Source organism: Rhododendron vialii, chromosome 10a (assembly GCF_030253575.1).
Source record: "Rhododendron vialii isolate Sample 1 chromosome 10a, ASM3025357v1".
NCBI lineage: Eukaryota > Viridiplantae > Streptophyta > Magnoliopsida > Ericales > Ericaceae > Rhododendron > Rhododendron vialii.
Genome location: NC_080566.1, coordinates 11,802,850 through 11,829,593, shown reverse-complemented (window position 1 = coordinate 11,829,593; position 26,744 = coordinate 11,802,850). Strand labels below are relative to the sequence as shown.

At 39.2% G+C, this 26,744-nt stretch overlaps 2 protein-coding genes and 1 long non-coding RNA gene across 4 annotated transcripts; 1 reads left to right on the top strand and 2 right to left on the bottom strand.

Annotated features, from left to right (window-relative positions):
* The first annotated feature begins 569 nt into the window (after positions 1-569).
* Positions 570-3,739, top strand: LOC131304203 (uncharacterized). Its single transcript, XR_009192326.1, has 2 exons — positions 570-1,519; positions 3,329-3,739. It is a non-coding gene; the product is annotated as an uncharacterized LOC131304203 (long non-coding RNA).
* Positions 3,740-7,945: 4,206 nt separating this feature from the next.
* Positions 7,946-24,844, bottom strand: LOC131304312 (pentatricopeptide repeat-containing protein At2g26790, mitochondrial-like). Of its 2 annotated transcripts, XR_009192353.1 has the most exons (5): positions 24,690-24,837; positions 21,193-23,906; positions 21,040-21,115; positions 8,609-8,663; positions 7,946-8,374 (listed from the first exon to the last, which is right to left on the bottom strand). XR_009192353.1 is itself a non-coding variant. In XM_058331519.1 (4 exons), the coding sequence occupies exon 2, from the start codon at positions 23,669-23,671 to the stop codon at positions 22,802-22,804; it is 870 nt and encodes a 289-aa protein (XP_058187502.1). In that variant the 5' UTR covers positions 23,672-23,906; positions 24,690-24,844; the 3' UTR covers positions 8,453-8,663; positions 21,040-21,115; positions 21,193-22,801. The 2 variants fall into 2 exon arrangements, 1 of the variants encoding a protein (XP_058187502.1); XM_058331519.1 differs by lacking the exon at positions 7,946-8,374 and having other exon boundaries at positions 8,453-8,663; positions 24,690-24,844.
* Positions 14,502-16,207, bottom strand: LOC131304311 (uncharacterized). The gene is made up of 2 exons (XM_058331517.1): positions 15,159-16,207; positions 14,502-14,844 (listed from the first exon to the last, which is right to left on the bottom strand). The coding sequence occupies exons 1-2, from the start codon at positions 16,114-16,116 to the stop codon at positions 14,810-14,812; spliced, it is 993 nt and encodes a 330-aa protein (XP_058187500.1). The 5' UTR covers positions 16,117-16,207; the 3' UTR covers positions 14,502-14,809.
* Positions 24,845-26,744: the final 1,900 nt, after the last annotated feature.

The following is a 26,744-nucleotide window of genomic DNA, read 5'->3' as shown; positions in this document are numbered from 1 at the left end:
TAGCCTGTAGTATGTAAATGGAACTCCTTATACATTGGCGGTTTTAGCTTGTGGTGATTGGTGCAGTAGAATGCGGTTATTGTGTGGTTCCTGGGGATTGCTTTGATTGTTGTGGTTTCGATGTGATGGCTGGAGAAGTTTGGTTTCAATAGCTGGTTATTGAGTTTTTAGTAGATTTTGTTTCAATAACCATGGTGGCGGTTCCTTTCTGCATTTTCTCTCCCGATTTTGCGCTGTAGTTGGTTTCTCGGCAATCTAGTTAGTTTTAAAAAATATGAGTTTATGTTTGGGTTCAGTTTTTTATGTACTTTATGGATTCATTAATATCATATGGTCAAATGAGGCTGCTTTTCTTTTTTACTTTACTTATTGTACTTGATTGGGTAAAGTAGTGAAGGAGAACAGAATTGGCCCTGGTTTTTGGTCATTGAAATTACCAAACTTTTGGTCATGTTAAGTTTTTTAGTTTTTTTCTGTGATTTTAGTTGGTATTCCAAAAGAAAGAGTTCAATAAATGGGATACTGCTAATAAGCTAACTGGATTGATTTTGATGCAAAGAGGTAACTGAATTCGTGCAGATTATCTTTTCTGTAAATGCCATCTCATATTTTTATTCAACTGGTTTGGTTTGGCTTTGACCATGGGCTAAGATTATTTGCTAAACCGTTTCCTTGTCTCCAGATGGTTGCTCGAATGGTTGATCTTTTTTTGATAACAAGTGAATAAATATGGATTAAGTTATTAATTGAGCTCATATTTTGTCCACAAATGTTCTCTCTGTTCCCATTTGGAAGCATCAGAGTTAGCCTATTTTATTGAGAGATCGTTTGTGCATTAGCTTCATGGGCAATTCTAGTGCAGCCTGATTGTTTAGGTGGTCATACAGAAGACGTATGTGTTCTGTGTGGGATGGCCTAGAAGAGTGACTCCCATCTGTTTATCTTCTGTCCTTTTTCTGTTAGTGTGTGGGCTCATTTTCTGCAGCAGAATGGAATTCACAGGTCTGTTCTTCAAATACGTTGTGAGTTGAAGTGGTGTGTCCAGCATAGAGGTGATTCTTTTTTAATGCACTCTGTGTTCAAGCTGTCCTTGGCGGCTGTGGTTCATCATCTATGGTGTGAAAGAAAGAAAACAGTATTTCAGAGACAGTCCTTTCATTGACTGGTTCTTATGGTTATTGTTCTAATTTGAGGGGTTGCATTGTATCATGGAGGCATGTGTACATCTTTTTTTGGTAAATCTGCTTTGATATCGAAGAACAATAAGTCTACAGCCTAGGAAAGAAACCCATGCCCGAACCCATGATAGCTGATGTGGACTGGGCCCCGCGTCAGCTTTAAGTTTAAAAAAACAACAAAGTACTAAAATTTTTGAATCGGTGCCCTAGCAAACAGATAAACCAGAACAGACCAAACCATGACCGCCGCCGCCACCTGCGACCTTCCCTCCACTGACCACCACCACCACGAGTGGCGATTTTCGCCTTCGCGACTTCCGACACGACCACGCCTTGCCAAGGTCTCTCTCTCTCTCTCTCTTTGTTTGTGATTTCTATAGTGGTTTCCTGGGATTGAGTCCAGGTCGAGCCTGGTTTCAATTGAAAGTTAGGGTTTTGGTTTCTTTGCTTTTCCTTATTTCGTTTTTGCTTGGAATTGAAAGAAGAGATTTTTGATATGTTCAGTTTTTTGTGTCGAATCTGCTGACTATATGGTAAATATGATAGTTTTGTAAGTAAATAATTAGTTCTCTGCTAGATGAATTGGGGATTTTGATGAATGCTTATTGTTTTAACAGATGTGGCCAAAGTGTTGGTTGAATGCTTACATAGCCTATCTACTACGACACTGAAGTTTGGAGATGAAAATGCAAATGAATTAGTATTATTCTATTATGATTATTACCGGTTCAGTTCACAAGGAGTGTTATTTAGAAACAGTTATGGTGGGGAATTATTTTCCTTTAACAAAACAGCTAAGGTTGGATACTGGAACCAACATATGGGAAGGAAAATGCTTTGTTCTCCTTGCTCGTCACTTTAATGATAAAATCATAAAATTTGATTCTTTTTTTGTTGTTTTGTTTATGTTTCTTTTTGCTTATGTGGTGTCTAGTCATTTGCATTTCCTTCTCCAAACTTCAGTGTCGTAGTAGATAGGAAAGAATCCTAGTGATGGTTCCCAATAACTTATAGAGCACCCCTTGTACTTCCTGAAGTGCTACATTTATTCAACTGCTCCAGATAATACTAAAATTTCCGAATACTCAGGACGGACCTGGTATAATTTGTGATGTTGGATGGTCATAGTGGATAATGCATTTGATTCTATAGTTCTAATCAAATATCTCAAGAAAGTTGAGTTGGAAGTTAGTATTTGTGTTCTACTACGGATGTATAGACTGCAATGCATGTGTCAGTTGTCTATTGCTATCAGACTCATGTGAACAAGTTTACTGAATAAGCGGGGCTATCCACCAATTGTCCCCCATTAGGTGGCGAGCTTATTGGAACTGTTATGATTAGATGACATGAGATATTATTTCATGCGTTTTGTAACATTAATATGATAGTGCCGATAAAAAGATGTTGCTATTATATTCCAGTGTACTGCATGAGTGACTGCTGCTTATGTGTGCACATCCCGAGTTGGGAATCACAAAAGGTATGCATTTCCACTGACCTATGATTTTTGCAGCCACTCTTATGTATTGTTCTAGGCCAACATGACTTTAGAGATTGTATCTACAAGCAAATGTTTGGACAAAATTCCTCTGCTTCTCTAATTTTTTTGGAACTTTGAGAGTCACTTCTTATGAGATACATTGCAGGTGTTGGATACTGCAACCAGCAGTGAGTTGTCCTTCCATAGAGAGTTTGCTTAACCTTCTCAAAGGACTTTTTGATTGGGGGCTTCTAGAAATCGGAATCATTATTTCACCACAAGGACAGGAAGGTTGTACATATATATATATAGGTACATTTGTAAATCTAGAGCTATAGAGATAGTATGTGCTGCAATCAGTAGTTCTTCGTAAATGTACAATTTTTGCCCAGCCTTGTACATATAGGCATTGTATATGTTTATTGTACAGACAAGCCATTTAATTGGTTGCAAATTCCTTTATCCAGTAAGATTTAAAGTCCACTTTTGCTTTGTGAAATATTACCTGAATTGTCTGGACTATGCATTCTTAGGGGGTTTTTGGATTCTCAGTAAGTAGTCCTGGCAGGTTCTGCCTCGTTTTGTTATTTTTGGCTCGCTAGAAAAGGCAAGGTATGTCTGAAGATGGGTCTCTCTTTTTTGCCTTTTAATTGTAAGTTGTGTTCAGATTCTTGTAACTGGTGCTGGAATTGGCCAGAAATGTGGCGAGGGACAACAAGAAGACCCGTATCGTGCTGCGACACATCTTCCGGTGAAGATCCTAATGATGCTTCAAACATCTTCCAGTGTTGATGCCGACGATGACGAGAGGAGACCAGTATCGAGGAGGAGGAGGATGAAGAAGACGAGGAGAATGAGGAGGAGGATAGTGAGGGTGGTAGTAGTTCTTTTTCTTTTTTTCTCCCAGCTTAAGGGAGAGGAAAAATGTTATGACCATATACTGGTTTTTGTATCCAGAAGACTATGTATACTGGTTCTTTTATGTTTCAAAACTTTAAACTTGAATGTGTTTGATGATTTACAACTTTGGCTTTGTGAATGGTAATTAGGATGAGAAATGCCCGGTGTGGGCTTGTGCGTAATATGTTGTGTTTTTGTTGCATTGAATGAGACGCGAGACGTCGGGTTAGGACAAAAATTAAGGGAGGAATTGCCCAAATTTTACCAGAAACTACCTTGTGTCCGCAAGGTTGCTCCTTGATGCTACAAATAGCAATTGGTCTTAACAAGAACTAAAGTTGTATTAACTTAACAAAGCTAAAGTCCGTGCTCTTGACTTTCCATGAAATTTGGTTCTACTCTTCCATTATCTCTGGCAATCATGATGTCCATAAAACTTTGTTGTCCTCGTACCAAACCCACATCCCACCAATTTTTCACATTATTTTTCAAAAATTAGGACACGGAGCCATGTCCGACACGGAAACGGACACGACACAAGGACATTCTAGAAACTCAATTTCCAGCACTCCAGAAACTCATCAATTTCCAACATTGAAACTCAACTGAAATGATAGAAAATTTAATTTCCAGAAACTCAAAACTGGAAATTAAAGCTGACGTGGCACCTATTACCAACATTGAACGTGGCACCTTTTTCATTAAACAAAATGATAGAAACACCTCATGAGGGTGTGAAATTCATACTTTGTTGTCCCAAAATTTTTCATAAAACTTGGTTGTGCTCCTCCCCAACCTTGACCTTGATCTCCCCAAAAACTTGATTGTCCTTCTCCTCAAACTTGAGTACCGGTAAAACTTGGCATGTTGCTTTGTGAACTTGGGAAATTGTTTATAAATTGGTTAAAGTCTGTTCCGGTTGGGCATAAACTTGGAGAAAATGGGAGGACGCTTCTGCCTTGTGCCTAGAGGACGCTTCCGCCTTGTGCCATATTTGGCCACATTAACTACCCTATGTAGCTTGGGTAACTCTGCCCAACAACATCACCAATAATTTAACATGAAACAGAAACATAAAAAATTAAACAAGTAGAGCAAAAACAAATTAATTATACAAAAAAAATCTTACATTAAAATATTTGCAAGTAGTAAAAGTGTATCCTTTGAAACATTAGTTTGACACTACTCGACTTGACCGGATGGGATGGACACTGGATTGAACCTAAGTCCGTATTGGAACCGTCGGCTGCTTCCCTACGCGGGCGAACCTCATAGGCATGGACTCCAAGTAAACTTAAAGCTGACATGGAGCCCAATTCAAGCCAGCTATCATGGGTTGGGGCATGGGTTTGTTTCCTGGGCTGTAGACTTATTGATCGAAGAAATACAGAGGGCACTATGAATTATCTCTGAGTTCTCGAAAGTCCGGGATTTTCTTCTCTGCCTTTGCCCAGTCTTTAGGATGAGAAACAAACACAGGAGCTGTCAGCATAGATAGGTTGACGTGTTAAGGAAATTCAAGCCTCAAGCATTGGTTGGATCCTCAAACCTTGAAACGAAGAAGTGATTCAAGAAATAAGAACAGGATTTAGGTGCTTATTAATGATGTTCCTGGTACTATCGGTATGTGTTTCGGCTCCGAAGTGACTCAAGGACTAAGCGGGCGTGCCAGGACTTGTCGCGTCCAACGTAAAGGACTGAGTGCCCCTTTTCTGACTTCGAATCTGTGAGGGCAATAGTGCTGCAACCTAAGGGCTAGATTGCAGTGAAATCCGTGGTTTTGCCTCTACGACCGAGGACTTAATAATTTCCTAACCGTGTAGGAAAAGAAGTAACAACGTAAGAATAACTTTATTATGTCGTAATAATAAAGTTGGGGATACAAGAGAGATATGAATAATTTTGTTATATCGTAATAACAAAATTGGGGTACAAGAGAGATAGAAATGAGATAGTTGCTTCGCTGGGAAGGCTTTGGTTTTAAGCGTTGAGCTTGATTGGTGTGTGAACCCTTTTTTCTTCTTGATTTCTAGTATTTATAAGCAAGGGTCTTCGATTCTGCATGCAAATGGATTTGTTGGCTTCTCCTTATGGCGCCATGTGTCCCTTGTAACTTCCAATTCATGAGATCATGGGATAATGGGTAGTTATTGGAAGTTATAAAAGATCATGGACAAATATTGCACTAGTCCATATCTGAGCCAAGTTTCTCGTCTTCACCACGAGCTGACATGTGTCCCATGTGAGCTCCGGATGCTGCCACGTGTCCGCAATAACCACCCACTAACATATTTAGTGGGATCAGGAATGGTTATTGGAGGTAAATAACAATTACCCATGTATTTATTCTTGATCATGGGAAGTTACTAGAAATAATGGGTATTCCATCTCCTATTTCCATGGGCAATTGACAAGTAATGGGCCATCTCATTTCCTTCTTTTGTGGGCACTTGGAAAATCGTGGGCCATTTGACTAGCCAAATGGTCAAATGGTCATGTGGCAAAACAATCCCTATTTTCTTGTTCCTCTTTCACGATACTTCATCAGTTGCAAACCAATTAATACGTACAAGGCCTTGTTCCCATAATAAATTAATTGGGTCTCGTTTCCATCTTCACAAAATATGGTCCAGAAGCCATGAACTCAATCCCTCAACCGAAATGGATTAAAATTAATCGGGCCCAGTCAACATTACTTTGGCCCATTAATTTTAGTCCAATACATTTCTGTTTTTTGGCCCAATTTAATTAAAAGATAATCAAATGGCCCTCCAATACTCGCCCTGGACTGAGTGCCAAAAATGGGTGTAAACAATATGTTAAATAAAGATTTAAGGGGGGATCAGGGAAATCAACCGAATCATTTGGCTGTAGTCTAGGACAAGAAGCATCAAGGGAGGGAAAAATGAGGATAAAAAAAAAGGGAGGGAAAAATCACAGTCCAGATGCGGTTCACATTTCACTAGGACTTGAGTACCAAAGCAGATCTGCCTAGGTAAATCAAACGTTCTTGGGCTGTTTCTAAACATCCAACTAGTTCTGTGCTGAGTCTGGTGAACGATTCGATTCACATTTTAGGTTTGGGGTGTGGCCCATTTATGGCGCACCCATCCCAGGTCCAACATAGAAAATGTGAGAAAAATAGATTATGAGAAAGAAGAATTTCTCTTAGTAATTTCAAAATGTGTTTTGAAGTACAAAGAATAAAAAGTTTGCTTTCAATATGACCCTTAGTAGTGTTGTTTGCTTTCAATATGACCCCGAGTAGTGTTTGTGAGATCATCACAAGCGATTTCCAGTACCATTTTCCACCCGTCAGTGCAAGCGTCTTCTTTCTTCTTTTCTACTCATTGCTTTGTGGATTCACAATCTTTAGTTTTTCAACTATATTTATCTTGTGGAAGGATTTACCAATTCGAAATGAAGAGATATTTGACTAGGAAGAAATGTTGATAAAAAATGAAAAATAGCAGCTAGGGAATTCGCCCTGCTGATGCCATGGGTGTTAGTCATCTTAGGACCTATGCTGATGCCATGGGTGTTGGTCATCTTAGGACCTAGACTACTATTCTTGTAGTCTTTTTGAACACTTTTTGTATGTTGTTTATCTGGTTTGTTGATTATAATCGTCTAAGTTAATGCATCACTTTCCGTTTGACCCAAAAAAAAAAAGAAGTGAACAAAAAAAAAAAAAAGAAGAAAAGTTTGGATACCATGAAAAACACAAGAAAATATTAGGATTTACCTAATTTAACATTGCCAAATAGATTTCATAGATACCACGCCAGTGAAAAAGGGATATTTTTAAATTCTAGTCATAGATAACATTTCTAATTAGAAAATTTAAGTTTTCATATATTTTATCAATAAGTCTGTTGACACAGACAAATTGAACAAAGATCGCGCACAGATTTTGGGTGGGGCTCACTCCGGGTTTCACACAAATGATCTGATCTGAGCTGTTCATCAAATGTAAAACATTTTTTTAAGGATCCTCACAAAAAATTAGCTCAATCTAATACCTATAAGTGCTTGATCCAATCATCTAACTTTTCATTATTCTAAAATCCGAATGAAAAGTTAGATTATTAGATCGAGCACTTATACGCATCGGATTGAGCTAATTTTTCTGGGGGACCCTTGAAAAAAATATTTTATATTTAGTGAACGGCTCGGATTGTTTGTGTGAAACCTAGAGTGGGCCCCACTCAAAATCTGTACATGATCTGTGTCCTATTTGAATGTGAATAGCACAGTAGATATTTTTTGCAGGAAACAGAGATGCACACATACATACGTAAGGTGGTTGAACATAAATTCTGTGTCTTCGCAATTTCTTTTTATATTTTGCTAATCAAACACCCAAAAACAAAGAAAGAAAAGAAATCATTAATGTCTTTTTTTCGGTAATATGTGATTTCATTATGCTCAAACAAAAGGAACCAAAAAGGCCTAATCCATTACAGAGCGGATTATAGAGTTTTCCTTTTGGTACGTCATTATAGAGTTTCCTTCATAGTGTTTCCAACCAACCTGAGTTAAGAGTGATTTTAAGCCATCCACCGAATGGGCCTTATCCGTCGTGTAGCAGGTTAGTGAAAATTATACAACCCGATGTGACATGACTTGCAAAATTAAAAGCATTATGTAGGGTGAAATGCATTGTACCCTAATCTGACACATTTACAACTCCAACCGCTTCAGCTTCTCTCTTCTTGTACGTCTTTCTTCCAAATTCTGTCCGAGCAATCTATATGCCCGTCCACTGCCCACCGCAGCACCAGCCACCACCGGCATTATCATCTTCTAGATGCTGCCACACAGTCAACCATCACACTAAGTTAAAATCTCAATATAACAGGAGGAATAGGACCAAATGCCCATTCTTTGACACATTAAGCAATTTATAGTCACAAATATCATCACATACTCCAGTTGTTATGGTCGGACAATACACAGTATGTTTGCCCACAACCTCAACATAGACAAATAAACACGCACAATAACTGATAGCTACTGACACATTGATGGTTTTCATGAAACATACCAAATATGAGTATAGACTCATCAAAGACTCCCATCCAGCCTTGTCTCAGTTCCACCTGTAGAGACTCAGAGAGAGAGAGAGAGAGTAAATTAGTTAAGATTCACCTAGAGAACTAAGCATTGGATACAACCTACCAAAGTCGGTGTATATATGCATACTAGTGCTCAAAAACATCTCTGAACCTACCTCTACTTAAAATTACGGATAAGTAAGCCTAAACTTCTTACATTCACAAATCACCACCCAAGCATTTTCGTTGACGTTATTGTTACCCTCAAAACAGAAAGCTGTTTGAATAAGCATGTGAGCATGTGAATGAGTCGATAAAATAACGGAATAAAAGACATCCCGTTAACTTGCAGTGGAATGAAAGGCAATTGCAAACAAGAACCACTTTATTGCAACAGTAAAAGACCAACGAATTCAGTATTTGAAGAATAACTACCAAAACAACTTCTTACAACAATTGAATTTTGAGGGGCACTTTTTTAGAGGCTTACCGTTGTGCAAAGCCTGGCAGTAACGGAATCTTGTAGATACAAAGACCTCGTCGGTCAACTATTCTGCAGCGAGTCTCAGTCCTAAATAAGTCCCAAAACAAAATCCCGGCACCTCAACCCTCATCGCATCAGATGGACATGACTCACGAGTACACTAGGGAGAAAACAAGTGCCCATGTAAGTCTGGTCGTGGCAATCCCTTTATTGCCTCACACCACTGTCGTGAGTTCTCACAAAAGCTTGGAGATTGATGCCTATTGCCTTTACTGAAAAGGGGGGGCGGGGTCCCCCCCCCAAAAAGACGACATGTTTCAATCACTGAGAACTCTTTGTGGTTTCTCATTATAATTAACTCAACAGAAACACAAATGGAACTGAACTAGTACTAAACTACACAAAACGAAAGTATCTCAGACCAAAGTGAGCCTGACATCATCCAACACATGGCAAATCAAGGATTGAGCCTTAGAAGCATCTTTTAAACACTGTTAGTAAGCTTTATGAGAACCACTTTACCCATCAAACACAAGGTGGCCCAATAACATCTTCTCAAAACGGAAGTATTATAGATCCAAAGGACCACTTTTAATCTCACTTTCTTATTTTAAAGATCTTGCAAATTGAACCACTTAGACCTAGGCCTGTCAATGGACCGGATCCGATCCGAAAAATCCGATCGGATCCGGATCCGAATCCGATAATATCAATCCGAAATCCGATAATCCGAAATCTGGTAATTCAAATACGGATCAGATCGGATTAAATCCGTTATCAATCCGAATCCGAACTTTATTTTTTTTAATTTTTTAAATTTTTTTTTAAAAAACAGTAATTTTTTAATTTTGAAAAAAAAAATGTTTAAGAAGTTGTATTTTTGTTTTTACTTTTTATTTTAAATTTTTTAAAATTTTTTTCGGAAAATATTTTTTTTTGAAAATATTTTTTTTTTATTTTTGCCAAAATTTTTGAAGTAAAAAAAGTCTTCGGATCCGGATTACCACTATCGGATTCAAGTCTTATCGGATTTGGGTCTTATCGGATTCGGGTTGGGATCTGTCGGATCCGGATCGGATTCGGCCCATTGACAGGCCTACTTAGACCTAAAGAAGGATTTAGCTCATTGTGTTATGAATACACCAATGTGGTGGTGTTTGACTTGGAGTCAAATAGTCAATGAATGATATTGGGTTAGCATGAAATAAAGGAAGTGTACTTGATGGGGATTTCTTCGTGAGGCGGAATTCTTATTTGCTTGGAATCCAATGTGGCGACTGGCGAGCATATGAAAGTATTCTGGTTGCCTTAGAAGAGCTGACAAATATGGAATTATATTAAGTGTTGTCCAAGCCAAAAGGGAATGGGCTATTTTTTGGCAGTGGTTTCCAGGAGGAAAGATTCGGCAAGCTTCTTGCTATTTGATGCCAAGAGGTACTTGGGTTTCAGAGAAAGGTGAGAGGGAAGACATGAGGAAAAAATAGAGATGAAGGGAGTGAGAGGAAAAATATTGTGTGACCACCGGGGTTGAGCAAGGGCTCAACTACCCTTGAGCAAGGGTCCAAGGTGGATGCAGGAGCATTGCGGCGGTGAGGGCGCAAAAATTGAGGGGCACCGGATTAGGGGTGCTAAGCATCTTTGCAAAAAATTCGATGTCATGCAGTTGGGGCATCCAGACTAGCAGGTACAAGCATCTAGGTGAAGGGGCGAATTACCGCACATTGGTAATGAGGTGATTGTTAGGACTCCACCGGACCACCAATGTGGCAGTGTTTGACTTGGAGTCGATGAATGCTATTTGGGAAACATGAAAAAGGAAAGTTTGCTTGCTGGGGACTTCTTCGTAAGGTGGAATTCTTATTTGCTTGGAAGCCAAAGCGGCGAGCATATGGAAGTATTCTGGTGGCCTTAGAAGAGCCAGCAAAAATAGAATTATATGAGTGTTGTCCAAGACAAAAGAAAACATGTCTGCACAGACAGTTGCTTCGTCACCATGTCAGTGCCTGGTGATCTACTTTCCCAATTCTGCAACTTACAATCCCTAAGAACCAGTTTCATCTAAAACAGAATCAAACCACACTAATTAACACTCATTCTCTGGAACATCTGAATCAATTTGTAGCTTTCAATACTCACATCCTCCACACTACAATCTACGTGTGTATATATATATATATATATACACACACTAAGATACATCATATGAGTTTTGGTAGTAAAAAGTTTGTGTATTGTTTTCCAAAATTAGTGCCGTAGATCTGTGTGATTCGGAAAAATGTCCATCTAGCTTCTTCAAACTTGTTCACGTCAGCAATAGCTGGCCGAACAAATTAAGCTCATTTGGCCACCGTTTGACGAACTCATTTAGTTTCTCCGACCGTTAGAGCATTCAGCTGAAAAGGTTCAAGTTGTTCGGTTGACACAAACCAAGTTTGTTTGGCCAACAACGACCACATTTCTCAAGTTTGTCCGACCTGGTTGACCCTACAAGGCTCAAACTCAAAAGATAAAAAGGTCTCGACTCTTGACATCTGCTTAAATTTACCAAATCCACATTTTCATTCTTAGAATTCACTCAAACGGCAATTGGATTGTGCCTTCTATTGATTGAAGAAATTAGAATAGGATAAGTGTATTTAGTAGCGGGTTGTGAGATTGAGGGGGAAGGAAAGGCGGAGGGGAGAGGTCGTAGATGGTGGGGGAGCAACGGGGAGCGAGGGGAGGGAGTGGGTGGCTTTTGTAGGTGGATGGAGGGGTGGTGACTAATTGAGAATAAGATTTTACCTTCGACATTCTTCTTTCTTTTCCTTTTTGTTGTACTTGAATCCTTGATAGTAGTTATGGAATAATGTGAAATAAAAAATGGAAAATGTTCAATTTTAGGGTAATTGTAATAGGGAGAAAACCCATTAGGGTTAATTTCATTCAACGTAAAATATATATGTACAAGCTGTATAATAATTACACTATGGTCCTAGATACTTAAACTAATTACATGATAAGACACATAATTGCACTAGATACAAATAGATCCATCATCTAACACTCCCCCTCAAGTTGGTGCGAAGATATCAATCAAGCCCAACTTGAACACAATAGGATGAAAACTCTTGCTACCCAGCCCTTTTGTGAATATATCAGCTAACTGATCTCCAGATCTCACAAACGGCATACATATCAAACCCTCATTCAACTTTTCCTTGATAAAGTGTCGATCAATCTCTATGTGCTTCGTTCTGTCATGTTAAACGGGATTATGAGCAATGTTAATGGCAGCTTTATTGTCGCAGTAGAGTTTCATTGGAACACTGTAAGCAAATCCCAAATCAAGTAACAAAGTTTGGAGCCACAAGAGCTCACAAACACCATGAGCCATAGCTCTATATTCAGCTTCTGCGCTAGACCTAGCGACTACCGATTGCTTCTTACTTCGCCAAGTAATCAGATTACCCCCAAGGAAAGTGCAATAGCCAGAAGTAGAGCGCCTATCATCCACAGAACCAGCCCAGTCAGCATCAGTGAATGCCTCCAATCGCAAATGGCCATGATTAGAGAATAGAATTCCTTTTCCTGGAGCTGATTTCAGATACCTCAAAATACGATAAACTGCATCTAGATGTGATGTACGAGGATCATGCATAAACTGACTAACAACACCTACTGCATAAGTAATATCTGGTCGAGTGTGGGCCAAATATATTAGTCGACCCACAAGTCGCTGATACATTTCCTTATCAGTTCGCTCCCCCACATCTCCACTAAGATGATGATTCGCCTCAATAGGAGAATCTGCAGGTCTACAGCCCAACATACATGTTTCTTCCAAAAAATCAAGTATATACTTGCGTTGGAAAATAAAAATACCTCTATCAGACCTCGCTACTTCCATTCCAAAAAAGTATCTCAATGATCCCAAGTCCTTAATCTCGAACTCTTGAGCTAGACGAGACTTAAGGTTATGAATCTCACTCACATCATTGCCTGTCATTATTATGTCATCAACATAAACAATAAGGACAGCAATCTTACCATTACTTCGCCAGATGAACATCGTATGATCTGCATGGCTTTGCTTGTAACCAAAACTTAACATAGCCTTAGAAAACCTGCCAAACCAAGCTCTAGGTGACTGTTTCAGCCCATAAAGTGCCTTCTTCAATCTACACACCTTTCCTTAACTTGCAGGAGAAGAGAAACCTGGTGGAATATCCATATAAACTTCCTCCTCTAAATCACCATGGAGGAATGCATTTTGCCAATTCTGTGGAATAGATATAGAGGAAAGAGAAGAGACAAAGGCATGGTACGAAGGGGACAAACGGTCATAAGAAACAAACTGTGAGATAGGATGTTGAGTACAAGATCTAACACCTTTTCGAATAGCAATAGGAACATTGTCAGGATCCATAGGAGGAGGTTCAATAAGAGAAGAATCATTACCAGAAGAGTCAGCTGAGGAATCTGGAACTGGAGTGGGTGATTGTGATTGACAAGGTGGTAACGTACATGAAGACTTTCCATTTTTCCGTCTAGCATACCTCTGTAAGCCAGCTCCCTGCAGTCGTCGTCGTGCAGGTAATTGTTCCTCAATGTCACCACCAATATCATGTGTTTCCCTTTCAACAGATATTAGTTCCTCTCCAGTGTTTTCCTTTTCCCCCTCACTATGATTATAAAAGGTAAACATCTCTTCCTCCTGCTGATGCTCCCCCTGAAGAGATGGTTTGGAGGGAGAATAAAAAACCTCTGTTTCCCAAAAGGTAACATCCATAGAGACAAACATCTTTCTCGAATAAGGATCGTAACACTTATAGCCTTTTTGGGTAGGAGAGTACCCAACAAAAATACACTTATGGGCTTTATGTCCTAGCTTGCCCCCAGAAGGTTTTGGGGCATGAACAAAACACACACAACCAAACACCCTAGGTGGAAGAGTCGTAACTCGACAATTACTTGGCAGGCACTCAATGGGTGTTTTAAAATTAAGGACACTGGATGGCATACGGTTGATAAGATATGTGGCAGTTAAAATAGCTTCTCCCCATAAGTATTTGGGAACATTCATAGTGAACAAAAGGGATCGAGCCACCTCAGCAAGATGACGATTTTTACGCTCAGCGACTCCATTTTGTTGTGGAGTGTCAACGCAAGTCGTTTGAAAAAAATACCATTATCATCTAGATATGTCCGAAAAATCTTATCAATATACTCAGTCCCATTATCACTCCAAAGAATTTTAATATTTGTATCAAACTGAGTGCACACCATCTTATGAAAAGATTTGAAACAGGAAAATACTTCGTTTTTTGAATGGAGTAAGTACACCCATGTGGCACGAGAATAACAATCAATAAAAGTAACAAACCATCGATAGCCCTTTAAAGAAGTAACAGGAGAAGGACCCCAAACATCAGAGTGGATAACCATAAATGGAGAATCACTTCGTTTATTAATAGGTGCATAAAAAGAGCGTTTATGTTTCCCAAACTCACAGGCTTCACAAAAAAACTGATCCCTAGGACAATGTTTAACTAAAATAGGAAAGAGTTTTTCTAATATCCCAAACGAGGGATGACCTAATCTACGGTGCCACCGATGTAACAAAGAAAGAGTGGAACTCATATCTGCCCGTAAAGCTTGTCCACATGATAAAGACGGCTGAGATGGATGAGGTTCATGCTCCAGATAATAGATACCACCATGTGCTTTACCACTGCCAATCACCTTCCCCGTTTCCAGTTCCTGAAAGATACAGTGAGTAGGAAAAAATTTCACGGAACAGTTTGCAGAATGGGTAAAACTACTAACTGAAAGAAGGTTAGTGGCAAAGTTTGGAATATGGAGGACTGAAGAAAGAGAGATAGAGGGAGAATAGCGAACGGAACCTTTCCCTGAAATAGCAGAGAACGACCCGTCGGCAATTCGAACCTTATCCTTACCAGAACAAGTAGAATAGAAATCAAAAACAGAGGAACAACCTGTCATATGATCTGAAGCACCAGAATCGATAATCCAAGGAATACCGGATGAGGCAGTAAATGCACTAACTGGAATACCTGAATGAGCAAAATAGGATGCAGTAGGAGCTGCTGTGGAAGTAGGAGCTATAATAGAGGAAGAATCAGCTCGAGCCATAAGACGCCTGAGAGCTTGCATCTCCCCCTGAGAGAAACCGCCAACAGATTCAGAAGGTGACTGAACTCCTGTACTGAACCCAGAATCAGACAAGGTAGTAAACTCTGAAACATGTGCCTGGGCCTGAGAACGCCCGGAACCACTACCTCGACCTCCACGTCCACTGCCTCGCCCACGAGAAGGACGACCATGTAACTTCCAACAGAAATCCTTGGTATGTCCAGTGTTGTGGCAATAATCACACTGGAGTGACATACGGTCTATGGTCCCACTAGTAGTACCATACTGAGACTTTCCACTGCCAGACCCAAACTGTCCCTGCGGAATAGCAACCAATGTAGAACGATCAGAAGAGGGAGCTTGTAACATAGCACCCCTTCTGCTCTCCTCCTGTTGAACAATGGCATAGGCCTCTCCTAAAGATGGAAACGGAACACGACCCAACACCTGCACTCTAATTGGATCATACTCCACATCAAGACCAGCAAGAAAGTCATACACACGTTCTTTCTCCATTCTTTTTAACCAAGCACCAGCATCAATAGAACAGACTGCCTGAAACCCCTGATAATAATCAAATTCTTGCCAAGCCCCACTGAGATCAGCAAAGTAAACAGCAACGGATCGATTGTGTTGATCCATAGTACGAAGTCGCTTACGCAACTTAAAACACTGAGCATCATTGCCCTGCTGAGAATAAGTCTGTTTGGCAATAGTCCAAATCTGATATGGAGTGTTAAGAAGCAAGAAAGGACTACGAATATCAGCCTTCATAGTATTAAACAACCAGGTCATGGCTAAAGATCGACGAGACTTAAACGTCTTGAGTTCAACATCAGTAGTAGGCTCAGTAACAGAGCCTTCAATGAACTCAGACATCCCTTTAGCTTCAATAGCTAATGTAAAAGTACAAGACCAAAGTAAATAATTTGTGCCATCCAGTTTGATGGGACAAATATCCAATGAAGAGTTATCCAGAGTCCCTACACGACTCAACTCATCCTTGCCACTAGCAGAAGCCTGTTTTTTCTCTTTTGACATCTTGAAAGCAGAACAATAATGCCAAATAAACAATAAACAATGTTCAAAGCATCCAACTCCAAACCAATTGGCAAAGAGTGGAGAGGCTGCCCAAGCTCATATGCTAGTTTTGGAGGAGATATTTAACCGATGTGGGACAAATCCCAATACTCCCCCGCACGTCCGACCCCTGACTCGCACATGGAGAGGTCAACAAAGGATTCGGAACATACGAATCACAATGAAATAAAGTGCAACTATGGCACAAAGAAAGGGGAAAAGCCTCCGAAACTCTAGCTCTGATACCATGTTCAATTTTAGGGTAATTGTAATAGGGAGAAAACCCATTAGGGTTAATTTCATTCAACGTAAAATATATATGTACAAGCTGTATAATAATTACACTATGGTCCTAGATACTTAAACTAATTACATGATAAGACACATAATTGCACTAGATACAAATAGATCCATCATCTAACAGAAAAAATACATCATATGGATATGATGAGGTAGAAACATATGGAAAACATATAATGTGCATGTGTAAAAGCTCCCAAGAGTCAATATTCAACATGCCATTTGCAGACTTGGCAGGGGTTACATGATATATTTAAAAAAAATTTCCATCACAACAAAAATTAGATTTAAACATTTAGGTATCACATGGCAAGATACAATAGAAAATCTATCCCACATGCATTTTGTTGTGCCTAAGGACAAAAAGTAAATAAACAAATACAAAAATAGCACGAAACAAATCATTGCATAATGTATAAACATCATGCAACAAACACTAGAGTAACACCAAAGAGTAAATAACTCACTAATAAAATGCAGGAACTTTGTGTGGACCTCAATAGTCAATAATGAACATGTATGTAACAAATATTGGCTTGATGCGCCCTGAGATATGTCCAGACTAGGTCATGTTTATCCTAGTTGTGTACCTATCATGTCCGACGAAATACAGTCTTTCCAAACAGACACGCCACAGTTATCTCCTATTACTACTCTCATTAGCAGTGAAGGCTCACATCAATGCTCACATTGGAGCGGCAACTTAAGGAGAAGATGCAGAAATTTAAATATGGTAGAAGCACCATAATAATAACATGCCATGATGATGTTAAAGCGCTATGGAAGGCGCTGAATTTGTTGGTTCGGTTTACAATGGGTTGTGTCTAAGAGTGTTATGGAACTCCTAATAGCTTGGAGGGGTGCTAGAGTGGGAAAGCGAAGGAAGCATGTTTGGGCTATGATTCCGCTTTGTTTGATGTGGACTATCTGGCATGAGAGAAACTCAAGATGCTTTGAAGGCATACAAAAACCTTTATATAAAATCAAAAGTTTTGTGGTTAGTAGTTTGTATAGTTGGGACAAGGGAGAATGTAATCCTTCCCTTGATCAATTTCTAGATTGGTTCGAATTGTTTATATCACATAGAGGTGTATAAGGCCTTTTTGTCTATGGCCTTGTATATGGGCGGCATTCCTTTAATGCCTTATTTTAATATAATTACTTATCAAAAAAAAAAAATGCTAGCTAGTAGTATCAAGGTGATATACAAATGTTCAAAGCACAACAGGTCATAGATATTGGGCGGGTTACTGCTGGGTGTGGTCTTGCAATGCTGGTGGAGTAATTGAAGTAAATGGGCTTGCTACTATGAGAGGTGGATTCACTTCTGGTTTCTTAGGACGAGTCATGCCCTACAAGTCATGCACTCACTCTTTGCACACACTTATAAATGAGACCCACCCTCCTATTTATAGACACAATTAAAAAATTCTAGACCAGGACAATTATAGATAAAGATTCCTAGATATAGTACAAGAAAGTTGTAGATATATGTGGATGGTGAGGGAAAGATGGTGGAGAAATCTAGAAGTTTCAAGGATTGGAAGTTTCCGGTAGGATTTGGATGTATCTGGTCCAACGGAGTCCAGATGTTTCCATCGTAATCTAGAATCCAAAACATTCTGGAGGAACCCAAAAATTTCTGATATCATCCAGAAAGGCAGTGATGACTTCAACATTTTCCTTTACCTAACGTTATAACCGGAATTAAAGTCCTATTTGAACCTAGGGGTAATAGGGTGTGGGTTGATGGAAAGAGACGAGTTTCTGACACTTGGCATTCCGTTCATGAGAACGTGTGTCCACTTTATAGAGCTTTCTTTTCATGTCGTCACGTGCAGGATACTTCCTCCGTCCCAAAATGTTAGACCTTTGTGGGATAGCATGTCATTTTCAATTGTCTATATCTTTCAATGTGAATGTTAAAAAATATGCAATATAAATATTTTTTTTAATTAGTTTTATCAGACAGTTTTCAAAATCACTTAAAACACTATAAATTGAAAGATATGAGCAATCTAAAATGGCACGCAATCCTAAATAGGTCAAACATTTTGGCACTGAGGGACTATTTTGTCTTCATGTTACATATCGTCCACCCACACATATGTGCATTTTGTGTTTGAGTGATGTGATGTGAGACACAAGTGTCCGAGACCTTTTACTGCGAGTCGCGACTAGGTTTACATTTGATGCAAAAATTGAGTTTTGGGGGTTGAACTTGAAATTCACGAACCTTGGGGAGTTGATCGATATTACTATGAAGATAGGAGGACCTATAGTGTAATTTTTCCAAAAAATTAGATTTTTTTGGGGGCCACTATCCACAACCTTTTATTTTCTCCCGTAGCCTGTTAAAATTTTCCAACTAATTACAACATGACCCCCCAATGCAAAATGACGTACTTGCCCTTATACCAATACATGAAATGACCTACATGCCCTTATGACCAAAACCCCTAAATTATCTTCCTCCCCTTTCCCCCTAAAATTCATCACGCATGTTTGAAAAAAAAAAACCAGTCGACTGGACTGGTTCTTATTGTTCTTCATCTTCTCTTTTCTCTTCTCCATCCCTCTTTCTTCTTTCATCTTCATCCTCTCTCTTCTCCTCTCTCTCAAGCTTGTTCATCATTTCAATCTCAATGGAGGAACAAAATATTGTATTAATGGAAGGTTTCAATCCTTCCACTGAAAAAAAAGATGACCCATTTCTAGGTCATAATTTCGAAATTGAAATGTAATCAAATTCTATCGAAATTGAGGAGAAGAAAATGTTGTGATGGATAATGTATCTTGGAAGCCGCGTGAGGAGGTAAGTTTTCCCCGTTCACAGTGGCCGGCCTCCTGATTTACAAATTTGTAAACCAATTTTTCAGTGTTTCTGGTCCGAATAAGTTAAGATATTTCGATAGTTAACCACCGCAAAAAATTGCCATATTCAACAGTTAGTTACCGAAATTAAGACATAATTTCAACATTTAATTACCGAAATATATATATCTTATTTTTGTTTTACTCTAGTTCAACAGTTACTTACCGATATGTGGATGCATTTCCGACATGTGATTACCGAAATATGTTCTTTTTTTCAACAGCTATTTACCGAAATGTATGTAGGATTTTCGGATGTGTACACACATGTTGAAAATATTAACCAATTTTAGCATCTACTTTCCGTAAATTATCAAGCCCAGCTAGGCATATTTCAACAATAACAGTTTCAACAGTCAAAAACCGAAAATATGCAACTATTACCGTTTTGAGTTACCAAAAATGTTAACCAATTTCGGCATCTACTTTATGTAAAATATCAAGCCCAGCTTAGGCATATTTCAATAACTAACAACCGATGTATGTATAATTCTTCGGTTTTTGTCAACTGGAATAAACAACTTCATACAGAATCTAAATTTTGGAGAATCTAAACATACTTTTTTCGACATTTACCTTCTGTTTTATCTCAACAATTACGGGGTTAAAATTTTTGAAGTGTGTAATCTATTTTGGTAGTTAAATGTCGTTTAGGATTAATTGATTCGATAAAAACACCCCAATCAAACGTGTTCTTCATAAACCCATAATTTCGACATTTACAGATTTTTTAATTTACAGAAAAAATTCAAAATGGCTACAATTTGGTGGTTCAATGGTGACTGTACAGAGAGAGAGAGACGAGGGAAAGGTGGCGGTGGTGTGGTGGTTGGACTGTTGGTGGTGCAGCGGTGTTAATGGAGATGGTGGGGGCTGGATATGGAGATGGAGGCTGAACTGGGTTTGATGTGGGGGTAGGGTTTGGTTGGGTAAGGTTTTATTTGGGGGGTAGAGTTAAAAGTGTAATTTTAGATTTTTTGAGAGTGGAAGGGTATAATGGGAAGATTATGTGCATGTAATGGGTTATATGGAGAACATTTATATTTTAAAATATTGGGGATGGGTTAAGTGAAAGAAATGGGTTAAGTGAAAGAAATGGGTTGCGAATAGTCGCCCCCATTTTTTTTCCTAGGGGAGATCTGCTCCCCCATTTTTCCCATTTCCTTGGGGTTTTTTTTTATCTTCTTCTTCTCTCTCTTCGGCTCTCCCATTCCTTCACTCTCTCTCTCACTACATACACAATCAACCTCACAAATCAGGTACATTCTGGAGTTATTCAATAATTCACTAATTCAGCTAACCTACTCCCCACAACACCACCCCTACCCCCCAAAGAGAAAAAATTGAAAAAGAAAAAGAAGATAACTCACCCCACCGAGCACACAAAGTTGACAGAGAAACCAATAAGGTTGACAAAAGTGATTCTAATTCAAACGGTATGGGTATTGTTTCAAAGGATTCAGGTCCTTGTCATTTTATGTGATCAAGAAGAAGTCAACGACCAGAAGAACAATTCAGTGCCTCAAAAAGAATGTGAACAGTGATTACCTCAGAAATAGCAGCACACAAAATGCAGGAGCAATCCGTAAAAAAGTCTTGGTCCAACAGTTTTCTTGTCATGTACCTGATGGAGACATGAATGAGTAAACATTCTGCCCACTGAGTTGTCGAACAATATAACTAGAAAACCCAAACAATTACCTTTCCTAGCATATGGTGAATGACATCATTACCGCTCGGTAGGACCCAATGTTGCCACGAAAGGATCTACTGTGGAGATAAAAAAGACGACCTCTTCAACCCAATCTTGGAATCACAATTCAATAGTGACTGCCATCCTCATCCTCCACCGGTCCTTCATGCCAATGCTGCACTTTCTTGACCTTTAACATGCAATGTTACGACACTGCCATGGTACTGATTTAGTGATTTGTCTAGCCAAAGTTTTTCTCAGTCCTCAGTGACAAAACTGCACCTTCTCGGCCTGTAATATTCCATGGTGCAACACTGACATGGTATGGGAATCCGGCTGAATCCCCCTAGATATCATGTCATTAAGAAGGCTTACAGCCCTATCCGCGTATCCCCAACGACAATAGCCACGTAGGAGAGCTGTGTACGTCACATTGTCCGGTTCTAGACCTCTATCAATCATTTTCATAAAAAAAGGACAGCAGCATCCTCAAGGTTGTCTGATTTACAATGACAATCAATCAAAATTGAATACAAAATAACATCAGGTTTTTGTTCAATCTCTTTCATTTCACTCCACAAAGTGGCAACCTCATTCTGTTCTCCTTTGTTCCCTTCAACATTTGGAAGGCAGCGGTCCTTCTTCATTTTTTCTTTAGAATGCCCATCAATCAAAACTGTGTAAGTGATAACATCTGGTTCAATACCCCTCGCCTTCATATCCTTGAGAACTTCACAAGCTTCCCGCAAGCAATTAACCCTACAATAACCTTTTATCATCATGGTGTAGTTAATAACATCAGGAGTTATCCCAGTCCGAACCATTGCATCAAACACCCATTGGGCCTTTCTCATATCTCCAGAGCTACAAAAAGCAGCTATGAGTTTGCTGTACATTATTTACAAGGGTCATAATCTGAAGCCAGAACTGCCTCAAATAGCTCAAGAGCCTTATCATTATCACCTTCTATACAAAGGTTACTTAGAAGTTTTAAGCACAAACTCCTACTCAATGAAAAACCTTGCTTGGGAAGCTTAACGAAGAGTTCATAAGCCTCTCTTGTATTGCCTGCTTCACAGTAGCCATTGACCATGGCATCACAATGGCCTAGACACTTTTGTTCCAAAACATTAAAAAACATTTCAGCTTCCTTGACCTTCCCTCCTGTGCATAAGCCTTCAATGATCATTTTATGGTAACAACGCTTGCTTTCAATCCTTGTCCCTCCATGTAATCCAAAAGATTTAAGGCCTCTTGTGCAAGGCCATTTCTCGAAAGCCCACGAGCCAGTACGTTGTAAGTAACAATGTCAGGTTTCAAACCTTTTTCCTTTATTTCCTCAAATAGTTTCGAGGCATCAACAAGTTTTCCTTGAAGACAGTATCCACCAATTAAAGTAGTATAGTGCACAACATCCAAACTCATCTTCTTACCCTTCATCTCATCCAGCAACCCGACTGCTGCTTCTAATTTTCCCAGTTTGCATAATGCATTAACTACGATATTGTATGCCACCTCATCAAGGGAATATCCTTAACTCCTTGAAGTTGTTGAACTGGTCCACTGCCTCATCAGCCATGCCCGTTTGGCACAAGCATTGAAGAATCACACCAACAATCACGCAATTGGTTTTGAACTTTTGATACACTTCGCTGCCATTTCATTATGAAGCGCCAAAGCTTTAAGTATATGCCCAATCTTACAATACCCACAGATTAAGGAACGACAACAGTATGCATCTGGAACCACTCCATGTTCATCCATATCAAGCAACATGCACTCAGCTTCTTTTAATTTCGACTCATTGACAAATCCACGAATAACTACCAAATAAGTAAACACATCAATTGGAATATTTTGCTCCCTCCATGCTTTGAGCACTTCATACCCAAAGTCTGACCTTGTTTGCGAGCAGAGCCTCTCAATATAGGTTGTATTTGTGAAGGCATTTGGGGTCAAACCAGCTTCCTCCATCTCTTGAAAAATGTCAGCAGCCTCGTCCAAACTACCTTTTCTGCAGAGTGCCTTAATCACAATGCAGTAGCTATAGTTGTTGGGGCTCAAACCAAGCTGCTTGAATTGCCAAAAGACAGCCACAGCCCTATCATTTTTTCCGCTCTCAATCAAACGATCATCGAAGTTGCCAATGCTAACGTAAGCCTTTACCAATGCATCAAACGCCCGTATCAACGACTCCGGGCCCTTTGCTTCAATCCTCTCGATTAGTGCTTCAAATAAATCAGAAACTTTGAAACCCAAATGTTGGTCGTTGGATTTGAAAACCCCCAATAAGATAGAATCCAACCTCGTAGCCATACCCCAATAACACAATATCCTAATAATGGCCATGTAAGTGCTAACATTGTGCACAAAACCTTGTTCCTTGAGTTGGTCAAAGAATGAGAGTGCATGGCATGGTTCTTCTCTCAAACTGTTCTTCAACAACCTTGCAAGTATCCAATTGCCCCAAAGCATTACCCACGCCATTGCTGCTGTTTTTATGGGCACAAATTATATCTTCGTCTTCATCAGAAGCAACTAAGCCAGGCAAGTAGTAAGGAGGAGGCCTCCTTAACTCGGAAGCAACAGCTGAAACCGCCGACTTGAGTCTAACAAATTGGGTTCTACCAATAGGGTGAGCATGAGAGTTTTTGATCAATTTCGCACCCTAACAATAAACCAACCTTGTAGTAGCAGCAGCAGCAGGTGGCCTTCCAAACATCTACATTTAATCAACCAATCAACTACAACAAAAAACCAAAAAAAAAAACAAGCCACCCCAAAGATCAATAAACAAAAACTATGAACGCTGTAAGGAATGCTATTAGTGCTTGGAGAGGTGTTAAACGTTAGGATTGGCTATGGAAATAGGATTACTTTTGCAAAACATGGGAGTTGTGACAATAAGCCGGCCCTGAGCAGAAGTCATGGAAGCCAAATAGTGCTAAAAAGAAGGGCCTGTTCTTATCGTTGTTGCCGGAGCCGCCGTAGTTGGGGGAGGGAGCTGTTGATGTGTTCGGTTCATAGGTTTGGGCTGCTTCTCATTTGTGATTGACTACTTATTTAGGGCTGAAAACTACTCCTACATGCACCCTGGCTTTTACAAAATACGGGTTAAGTCAGTTCGTGAGCACAATATTTTTCATCTTTTGAAAGTGTTGCATGACGGTCCTATTCGAAACTCCATCAAAAATATCTCTCTATGTATACCACTAGACTATCGTTCAACCATTGGTCATTCATTCCATTCCGCAACCAATTTTTCACAATGCTCATGGCCGAAAATACCTTTCCCTATTTTCCACAATGTTCATTGCCGAGAAAAGAGATGTTAGAACCTAGATGTATATCATACATATTGTATATATTATATCTATGGGGAAGGCCAGTATGTAAATTATATATATTGTATATATATTATACCGACGGTCCGCCATTCAACTATTCAAGCCACTGTATTCATACATATAAACTGATATTGTGACACACACACACACACAGAGACCTTGGTTTTGGGAATCACTGATTCGATGACGAAGCAAACCGGCGACGACGAAACGGCGAGGCGAGTGGACAGTGGCCCGTCGAGTTCTCCGTCGCGAGGGAAACGGCGAGGCAATACAATTAAATTTGGGGGTTTTCGGGAGGAGATTAAATTGTACACGGAGGGTCGTGTACCATTCAAATTCCTCCCAACTAATGAGAACAAGACATCTTAGTCAAAAGTGGGGCAACTCACTTTTATTCTAACCATTCAACTAAACTATGGTTGGACATTGGTTACTATGCAAACCGACACCACCACCACCACCCCGAAAAATACCCCAACCCCATTTTCACTTATTTCTCCTTTATTTATTAATAATTTTTATATTTTTTATTTATTTAATATTATTTAAGTGTTTTGATTTTCAATCCGGTTGAATCAATGCAAAGATCTTGTTTTCTTTATCATTTTATCTTCAATGATCATAATAAATTTTTGGCTTTAAAGCCTTTCAACGAGAACTCTAAGGTTCTTTATTTAGTTTCAGGTCTCTCTTAGGATGCTCATTGAAAGGTCTTAGAGCCAAAAATTCATTACGACCATTTAGGATGAAATGATAAAACAAATAAGATCTTCTCGCACAGATTTAAACGAATTGAAAATTGGAACACTTATTTTTTTACACCGTTTATATATTAAAAAATATAGTTAAAAAATTAAGTGTTTCAATTTTCAATCTGTTTGAATTTGTGTAAAGATCTTATTTTTCTAATCATTTTATATTAAATGATCATAATAGATTTTTTGCTCTAAGGTCTTTCAATGGGCATCCTAAGAGAGCCCTAAACTAAATAAAGAGTCTTTCATAGCCAACACACGAAAATGAGTAACACAAGTATTACAAAAGAGTATTAGCGAACGAAGCCAACAAAAGAGCACCAACTGTGATCAGTCAAAATAAACTGAGATTAAATTGTACACGGAGGGTCCGTGGGCTCTGTTTTGGGTATTGGTTCCCTTTTCCCGCTTTTTTGTATACTGGGTTTGCATAGTAATCAATGTCCAACCATAGTTTAGTTGGAAGGTTAGGATAAAGGTAGTTTGCCCCACTTTTGACTGAGGTGTCTTGTTCTTATTGGTTGGGAGGAATTTGAATTGTACACGAACCCTCCATGTACAGTTTAATCTCTTTGGGGAGATACCGGGGTCCGACGACAAAACGGCAAGGGGAGCGAGTGGTCTGTGCACTTTCTTCCCTCAACGATAAACCTCTCCAAAAACCCAAGACAAGCGAGGAAGGTGAGAGAGAGAGAGGGCACCGGATCCCCTGTCCTAGTTTGCCTGTCCCAGTCCCCTGTCTCAGTAGTCTTCTTGCGCCACGTATTCACTTCTTCCTCTCCTCTAAGAGCATCTTCAATCCAACACCTTCCAAATCTCTATTTAAGAGCGTCAAATTAATCTATTTTATTTGAAAAGTAGATTCAGAGGATTGTACTATTTATCTCAACTCCAACCCAACACTTTATTTCTCAACTCCAACGCATATTTAGAAGAGATCCTCTATTTTTTCCTTCATCCTCTATATTTAGAGGATCAAAGTTCATCCTCCCAAATGAAAGAGAATTTTAGACGATGGGTTGGAGAATATTTTTCCTCCAAAATGAAAAAGTGGAGTATGGGTTGGAGATGCTCTAACACCCACTTCTTCCTCCCCTTGAACACCCAGTTAAACTCCAACTACTACCTTTCACAATTTAGGTGTAATTATTAAACAATTTTTTTTTTATAAAATTCGGTTTTTGGTAAAAAATTAAGTGTTCAAAATTTCAATCTGTTTGATTAGATGAAAAGATTTTAGTTTTCTGATCATTTTATCCTAAATGGTCATAATTAAGTTTTGCCTCTAGGGCTTTCGTTGATTAGCCCTAAAAAAATCATTGAATCAAATATCTCTTATGGCTAATCAATAAGTGGCCTATAATCAAAACTTAATTATGATCGGAGAATAAGAGAAACACGAAACGGAGTAGGGCGGCAAACCGAAGAGGAACCGGGTAAGAGTCCATCGATTAT